This window comes from Cicer arietinum, chromosome 6, assembly GCF_000331145.2.
Source record: "Cicer arietinum cultivar CDC Frontier isolate Library 1 chromosome 6, Cicar.CDCFrontier_v2.0, whole genome shotgun sequence".
In the NCBI taxonomy this organism is placed as follows: Eukaryota; Viridiplantae; Streptophyta; class Magnoliopsida; order Fabales; family Fabaceae; genus Cicer; species Cicer arietinum.
The window spans coordinates 36,587,351-36,596,011 of NC_021165.2; the positions used below are offsets into that span (position 1 = coordinate 36,587,351).

The 8,661-nt window shown below is 30.5% G+C and overlaps 1 protein-coding gene across 1 annotated transcript in view; it reads right to left on the bottom strand.

Annotated features, from left to right (window-relative positions):
* Positions 1 to 5,774, bottom strand: part of LOC101507625 (probable protein S-acyltransferase 14) — a 6,456-nt gene extending 682 nt beyond the window's left edge. Inside the window, exons 1-7 of the mRNA XM_004506448.4 lie at positions 5,123 to 5,774; positions 4,186 to 4,405; positions 4,006 to 4,097; positions 3,114 to 3,237; positions 2,949 to 3,034; positions 2,036 to 2,103; positions 1 to 13 (exon numbers count right to left, since the gene is read on the bottom strand). The exon at positions 1 to 13 is cut by the window's left edge and continues 682 nt beyond it. Coding sequence (XP_004506505.1) covers positions 1 to 13; positions 2,036 to 2,103; positions 2,949 to 3,034; positions 3,114 to 3,237; positions 4,006 to 4,097; positions 4,186 to 4,405; positions 5,123 to 5,332 — 813 coding nt within the window. The 5' untranslated portion in view covers positions 5,333 to 5,774. The remainder of the gene's footprint in view (positions 14 to 2,035; positions 2,104 to 2,948; positions 3,035 to 3,113; positions 3,238 to 4,005; positions 4,098 to 4,185; positions 4,406 to 5,122) is intronic.
* Between the last annotated feature and the right edge of the window lie 2,887 nt (positions 5,775 to 8,661).

An 8,661-nucleotide genomic window follows, 5' to 3' on the forward strand; every position in this document is an offset into this window, starting at 1 on the left:
ATCAAAGAAGTAACATATATCATTAGGTAAGGGGGTCAAACAACAAAGATTTCTGTTATGAATCAACTATTTCAAAAACATGAATTATTAACCGAGGATTCTCAATTGGTTTTATACTTTAATAATATATGTTAATATTATTTTAGGATATGACACCAGTAGGGTATAACAAATATAACATTAATATAACATAAAAAACTAAATCCTAAAAATGTAAGCATTACTCCATAACTAGCTCAAAACATAAAAGAAAAATGTAAGAACAAAAAACATTAAAAGTCACTGTTACTGATAATGGCTACTATTTCTACCCCTAAAACATTTGTTTGATGTCTCTTTTTCACTTCAACTTTGAGTTAAAGCTTTCCTAGTGTATGTTTTGTTCTCTGTATATATTTAAATTTTAAATTTATATATATTATATTTTTAAAACTGATTTAAGACAAATTTTAACCCAACTAAGAATAAATCAAAACTAGTTAAAAAATAACCAGAATCATAAAACTAGTTATCTCAAACAGTTCTAAACAAGTTTTGAGGGCTGTCAATCTACCCCTTGATTTTCAAAAGCTAGCCAGCACAATTAATTGAAGACAGAATGACCCATGTATGATAGTACGAAATTTTAAGACAAAAATTTATAGGATGCAACAAACATTTTGAAGTGTCTATACTTTCTTTGCAACAAGACTAGATTATAAATATTTCTACTTTTTTCCACAGAAACATATTAAAATGGTTGTTATTTAAGCATATATCAACAATCTGTTAGACAAGATATTACTGCACCTACAGGAAGAAGTTTGGAAATAATAAATAGGCCTCTGGATGTATAGAACGAGAGCTATGAAGTATAGATACTGACACTGGACACGACACATACATGTCAACCCCAGTAATAATTTAAGAAAATGAATTAATTGAACTTAATTAATGTGTTGGTGTCGCGTCAATGCGGATACTAGGACACGCCTTGAATCAAAAGAGTTTGTGCTACTGAGAGAGAATGAAAGGCAGCAGTTAGGCGTCAGTTAGGGTTGTTATATATTTTGTTAATTCTGATAGTTTTTCTGTTATGCACAATCTATAAATAGATTGCTCTGTTAATGGTTTTGGTCATCTTGAATATTCATTGTGCGAGGGGAGAATAGCTCCGTTTTGTAATCATTTCTTTCTGTTATCAATATAATCAGGGATGAATAATTCCCTTTCTGCTAGTGGCTGTCAAAGCAACCTAACAATTTGGTCCGACCTTCCGGATATTCAGGTCAAACAATGGATAACAGACTAGGAACTTCGGAGAAATAGGCCAGCGAGCACGGGAAGAAAGTTGCAGAGTTGAAAAGTGAAATGGATCTCGTCAAAGAAAGTTCACCAGATATGGGCTCGTGGCAAAAGAATTATGCTAAAACTAGTCCATGCTATGCAAACCCGCCATTGTCATTCCATAATTCAAAGGGCAAGATCATGTACTGGACACTTTGGAGCCTAAAATAGCTATCAAATTTATAAACTACCTTAAAATATATGGGCCATTTTCAGCAAGTATTTTCTGCTAGGTTTATTTAGGATTGATAGTCATGACATCTTGAAAAGCAACAGGACAAGATATGTATATAGATCAGAGAGTGGGGATATTAGGTTGGCTTAGTGGCTTGGGGAGCAGGGGAATTAGGGAGTGGAGTGATAAGATGGTGGAGGATTCGATTCCCATTCTCAACAAAACACTAACAAAATTAACAATTCTAATTACTAACATTAGTTGTTCCAAAAAAAAATAGATCAGAGAGAGAGTCTTAGTTTTGTTCCCCATGATGCATAGTTAAGTCATTCGTCAAAAAACTTAATTGAATATCCTATCCTCTTAGTCATTAATGCCTAGATTGTTGACACAAAATTGAGTTGATTAGAGTGATATTAACACCATTTATCAAATATTTTTATGAAGTTGGCATGAATATTAACCATACAGATTACAGAGCACGTAAAAAATAAAGTGACATAAAACATTGTAACCATAATACAACAAGCACAGACCTGTTCAAAATTTTTCCGACGGCCTAAGTCATAACGCCATTTTGGAGTAGTTTTCTTCTCATATGCCTGCACAAGGAGCAAAACATTGATCAGTATTCACTTCTCATAAGCAAAACTTCATACAACAAGAGAAAACATACGAAAGTTTTGAAGAGTGCAGTTGTATTTTCGCAACACTCTTTTACACAAAGCATTTACATCAGTAACAGACGATACAGTTCATGTATAAAAAATATTTCATCAATTTAAATTCAATTAAATACTTTCATTTAACTAGGAACTAGTGTTGTCAAATAGCAGTGCTATAGCACTACAGTGTAGTGGAGTTTTAATACGCAATTTAGTACAAAGTGTTGTCAAATAGCAGCATCTTAGAATTAGCACAAACCACTATTTTCCACAAATCCAGAATTGAAACACTGCTAGGCACAGAACAGTTTCTTTATGTGAAAGTTGGATAAAGTGTAAGGGATCTACTTTCCAAATCAAAGGAGACAAAACAAGTAACAAAAATGTATAAATAAATCTTCAAATGAAAAATGGATTTAAAAAGCTTATTATACAATATCATTTTAAGTATTTCATCCATTTGATACAATTTTTTGTTTTGGATAATAAAATTTCAAAAAATGATTAAAATGAGAAGCTATTTTGAGAAGCTTCTCATAAAAATCATTTTTGACAGATATATTTTTTTTTTAAAAGTGATTTTTATCATGTTAAAATCTCTAATAATGAATATCTAAGTTATTGAATGTCAAAATTACTTTTTTTTAATCTGTAACAAATGAGTCCGAAATAACTTCTACTATGTTTGAGTTACTCATAAAAATCATTTTTAAAAAGATAAAGTTAAAATCACATTTTTAAAAGTCTATAACAAACAGGCTCATTTTTACGCAGAAGTTTACCTCAATAGTGGTCGTATTGGCAGCCACCAATGATATATGCATGATAAGAAATCCCAATACACTCAATGCGAAAGCCAGGTTCAAAACTGCAGGTATTCCAACATTGTTACAGAAATTCACAAATCAAACCAAAAGCTAAAACTGTGTTAGACTTAGAGATCCTACCAAAAGCAAGAAAAGTTGTAGCAAGAGAGCCAGGTGTTCCGGGAATCTCTCCATCACTAAAGAATGCTATGAAATGCGGCAGTAAGGATGCAGTCACTAGAGTTGTCTCGAGGAAAGTGTAGAACTGCACTACGTTTTAATCAGATCATCTTAAGAAAGTTAAGTTTGTTTTTCATTGGCACCATAAATAAAACAAATAGTTACAATATCAGTGTTATAGTAATAGTAAATGGAAAAATATAAAAGAATTACTATATGTCAAATCATACACTGTATTTTAGTGACATGTATCACAACCACAGCCATAATAACTTTCAAAAGTAAAAAATGCACTGATTAGTTAGTCTTAACAGGAGTCACTTGCAAAACACCAAGCCCATAATGCTAGGACCAACATTGGCTTTATAGACTAGTACAGGGAGATTATAAAACTGCAAATTTCAGTTACTTGGTTATTAATAACATCATACTTTCTAATTTTGAAGTACTCAACAGAAGAGGAAAATTTAACCACAGAGGAAATAAATTTAGTATTTGTATGCTTCTACTTTCTAATTAAAAAATTTGATTCATGCAAGTAATATAAAATAGTAGACAAACAATAGTTTTCAACAGGAAGTCAGAGACGTTAAATACAACCATTGCAAGTCAGAAATAAATATAGCATTTCTTTTTGTTAATCGGGGTAACCCCTGCCCGCAACTGCGGAGACTAATCCATCAAAGTAATTGAGATCTATTTAAGAGGTTGACCCCTCCCAACATATGTTTTCCATACGCACTAGTCATGGATCGAATCCCCAACCAAATGGTTAAGGGACGCGGGATATAATAGCATTGCACACAAGTAATAACTGGATGATAAATAAGCAACTCGAGTTGAGTGTTCATACCAAGAAAAGAAGGAAATACTTGTAATTTAGAGCCCCGACACAATTAACTACCCACACACAATGGTGGTCCATCTTCAACACACATCGTCCACCTGATAGTATAAAACCGAAAAGGATCAAAATCATGCTGTCTTGTTCTCGATGATACAAAAATAGAAACTTGTGTGCGAAAAAACTCACAAACTGAACAATGATGACATCGAGGTGGCTTGAGTTGGTTGCACTTTCTACAATACCGGATCCGTTGATTGGACGGATCACACTGCACGTTACTGAATTCTGACCCAACTAATGGGTCAGCCTCTCCTGTCTCCTCATCAATTGTAGGCCTCCAGTTCGGAGGTACACTTCCCGGATCGATAAAAACAACAGAAAAATAACTCCACAATAACATAACCAACTGCATAATCAGGAGGAAAATTCCGAATAACTAAATCATTTAATTCACATAACAAAGAAACAACACCTCATTAATCTATAGAACTAATCAAATAATTTAATGGAAGCTGAACATCCGTATGAGCCTGTTTGGACAAACTTCCAAAGAAACACTTATGGCAAAAACATATTACATACAAAAATATTCCGGTAACCGAGGATTTTAAACAACTACCAAGGCTTAAAAAATATGGTTTGCAATCATGCAATTGTGGTCGCAATATCATGGTTTTTAATGTCTCAAAGATCACTACGTGACTGCATCATCAATGTTTGATCACAATATTTGCAATATCAAGCATCACAACACGAATGCAATTTAAAACCATAATGACTAATTGTCATTTTTCAAAGAACCACCACCAATTTATCTAACACCTCATTATTCAACGTCACATTCAGAATCTGACAGAAAAAGCTAAAATGAAATAGATTCACAGCTAATGAAAACTTCATAGAGAAAAACAAATATTTTCCAATTGTTTCCAACAAAATTCAAACTTTTCAGTAACATCTCCAGAACATCAATCTCTAACCAATCAGATAAACCCAATAAAAGATCATGATCCCTAAATCACAAGCTAAACTCAAACATTCACAAAACAAAACATTCGACAAAAAAATCAAACAAAATGAAAAAAATAATAATTAAAAAATAAAAAGAAATTTGAAAACTTACCAAAGTATGAAACAAGATCAAGACCAAGATGGCAATAAGAAAATCAAACCCTCCATTATACAAAGCAGGAACATAATTCGAAACAACAACAGCATAATAAGTAACACCAACAACACCAAGAACCAAAAGAATCATAATCGAACCAAGTCCTCGTAAAGCTGTGCAGAACTTGAACACGTTCCAAGCCATCGTAGCTCCAGATCTATGCATACTCAAAAAAATAAATAAAAAACAATAACAAACCCACTACGATTCCACAACAAAGTTTGTTACTTTTCGCTATTCACAATAACCCCCACAAAGTTGAAAAACGATTAAATTAATCATCAATTTCCCCGAAACAAGAAAGACATAGAGAAGCACCGACAAAAACAACCTCGGAGCTAGAAGAATTTTGATTGTGTCGTGGTTTGGGAAATCTAGGGTTTATGGAGAATTTGGAGATTTTGAATTTTTTTGTTTTTAGTGTTGAAGAAGAAAATTGAAGTGAACACAAGCATAGAGATTCAGAGGTAGAGATGGAAAATGAAAATGTCGGAATTTTTTTTTAAGTTTTTTTTTTTATTTTTTAACTTCTATTAGTTTATTTTTTTGAAAATTATTTACAACAAGGTTTTGGTGAGTGTTAAAGTGGTGATGATTTAGCTATACGTAGTGTGTTATTACCAAAATTTTAATTTTTAATCAGTTAGTTTTTTCTTTTACAACATTAGTGAGTTGGTGGTGATTGATAGTAGTACTATTATTAATTAATAATTAGGTAATAAATCGATCATATATACATCTTCATTTTGGTCAAAAAAATCTAGAAGGTGTTATAGGACTTGATAGATTCAAATTTTGAAGTGAATTTGTCAAAGCTAAAGGATAAATGACGGACCCAAATATTTGCATAGTATTTTTCTTTCATTTCCTTCGTTGGTTTTATTATTATTATTATTATTATTATTATTATTATTATTATTATTATTATTATTATTATTATTATTATTATTATTATTATTATTATTATTATTATTATTATGTAAGACCATGATATACATAAATATACCATAATGAATTAAAGCAAAATATAATACGTAGATTTTTATGTGAAAATAATAAATCGTCTAATTTAGTTGTTAATAAGAAACCAGTTTGAAAAACTAATTGAAAGTAACAAGAATTTATAAAGTTGTTCATGATTAAAACTTACAATTTCTTTCAGAGAATGAGGGAATTGCAATGGAACAACTGGCAAACTTTTTTATTTTTGTTATTATTGTTATTATTATTATTATTATTATTATTATTATTATTATTATTACTATTATTATTATTATTATTATTAATATTAATATTATTATTATTATGGCAATAAATTGAAAATTTTATTGTTTTTTGTTTTGGGAACCACTGGCAAACTTTTTTATTTTTGTTTTTCGACTGCCTTACATAATAAAGGACCACTTCCTTTTATAATGGAAGGATAAGTCTTAGATTACAATAATGTCCTTGCACTAATTTACATTGATGCCCTTACATACTTCAAATAGCATTAATAATTCATCTAACTTTATTAAAGAGAATAGTAAAAAGCTTAATAATACATTGCAAAAGTTAAAAGTAAACATAATGTTGTCCGCCTTTATAATGACATCAAGATAATGGGTTATCTTTTGTCAAAAGTAGCCATCATGCTTTGTTTGAGTATCTTTAATGTCACATTTTTCCTTCAATAATTTCGAAATTCTTTAATAATTTAGATTTCTTCTATTCCATAGCAATCATCTTCATTTTGTGGAGTAAAGCTTTGAGATGATCCCTCCGAGAAGCTTTGTGTGTAATTTCTTCAAAAATTCCTTTTTATTAGAAGATGATGATAATTCTGTCATGATCTTTGATTTTTCAGCCAAAAACTGTCCTTCTTTAATGTTCTCTTTTGGCTTAATAAGAAATTTAGGATTTCTTTTAAACCATTCTAATAGTGTGGATTCTTTTAATAATTCTGGATTAAATTTGTTCCACCATTTAATTTTAATAACTCTGAATATCCAATTAATATTAGAATCAGGAATTGATAATTCTTTTCTATACGTCCACGAAGTAATCCATGAAATACCAAAGCTTGCGTGAAACATTAATATCCGGAACATTAATATCTTTATGACTTATTGTGTTTTCCCTGTAAAAATTATCTTGTAAGAAAATCTGGTAATGAGTTTTTCTCTCCTTTAATATGTTCTATTTCGAAATCAAAACAAGAAAGTAAAGATTGCCATCTGGCAAAAATATGTTTAGAAACCAGGTTTTTAACATCCTTTTGTAAAACATCTTTTGCTGCTTTACAATCAATTTTTAATAAAAATTTCTTCGAAAATAAGTCATCTTGGAATTTTGTAATGCATAAAACAATTGCCAAAATTTCTTTTTTAATAGTACTATATTTTAGTTGGGTTGTGTTCCAGATTCCTGAGTAATATCTCACTACTTGCTCTTTTGGGTTTCCTGGTAATTTTTGTTTTAACACTCCTCCATATCCTAACTCTGATGAGTCAGTCTCTACTATTAGTAGGGCTTGAGGGTCTAGTCTATCTATCTATCTATCTATCTATCTATCTATCTATCTATCTATCTATCTATCTATCTATCTATCTATCTATCTATCTATCTATCTATCTATCTATCTATCTATAATCCTAAGGTTAGGAATAAAGTCTGCTACATAATTTACACATCCTAAGAATCTTTGTAATTGAGTTCTGTCTTTTAATTCATTAGGAAATTTTTTTCCAAATTCTATTGACCTACTAATTGGTGTTATTGTTCCTTGATAAATATTGAATCCTAAAAATCTAATATTATCCTGAAATAATTTCATTTTCTTGGCCGACTCCTTTATCTAAGTATTCTTGTATTTCCTTTTTACAATATTCTAGGTATTGTTGATTCATTTGTATTGGTCTTGCCTTAGTGGGAATGTTTCTTTCATTAAAACTGAGTTCATAAGGAAGTGAGACCACATGCTTCTTTCTAGTCCAGAAAGCATTGGGATGATCTGCACAAATTTCTTTTTCAAATTTATCTTGTAATTTTTTTATTTTATTTTGTATAATTTTATTTTGTAATTGTTCTTCTATTCTTTTATAATGAATGTCTTTGCTTATCATTCCTATTTGTTTCTTCTTTTGAGAGATTAAATTAAGGCTTGATGTTGATGCTTCTTGTAACATATTTAATTCTTTAATTTTGGGTTTTTGAACAAATTCAAATGTTATTGTCTTTCCTAATGCTTTTGTAGTAAGACCTTCATGTGATACGGTGAATGGGTATATTAATGCTAAAAAAGGGTTTTCTATAATTACACTTTCTCTAATATCTTTTACTAATAAAAATGAAGTATGATAGCAAATTCCATTTTTACATACCTTTGCATCAGGTAATTTATAAGTAACACCTAATCTAGAACCATTGGCTCCACTTAATCTTTCTAGGGTTTTTTCGTAATATTTAGTGGGTATTAACCCTTCTTGGATACAATTAGAGTCTGCGCCCGAATC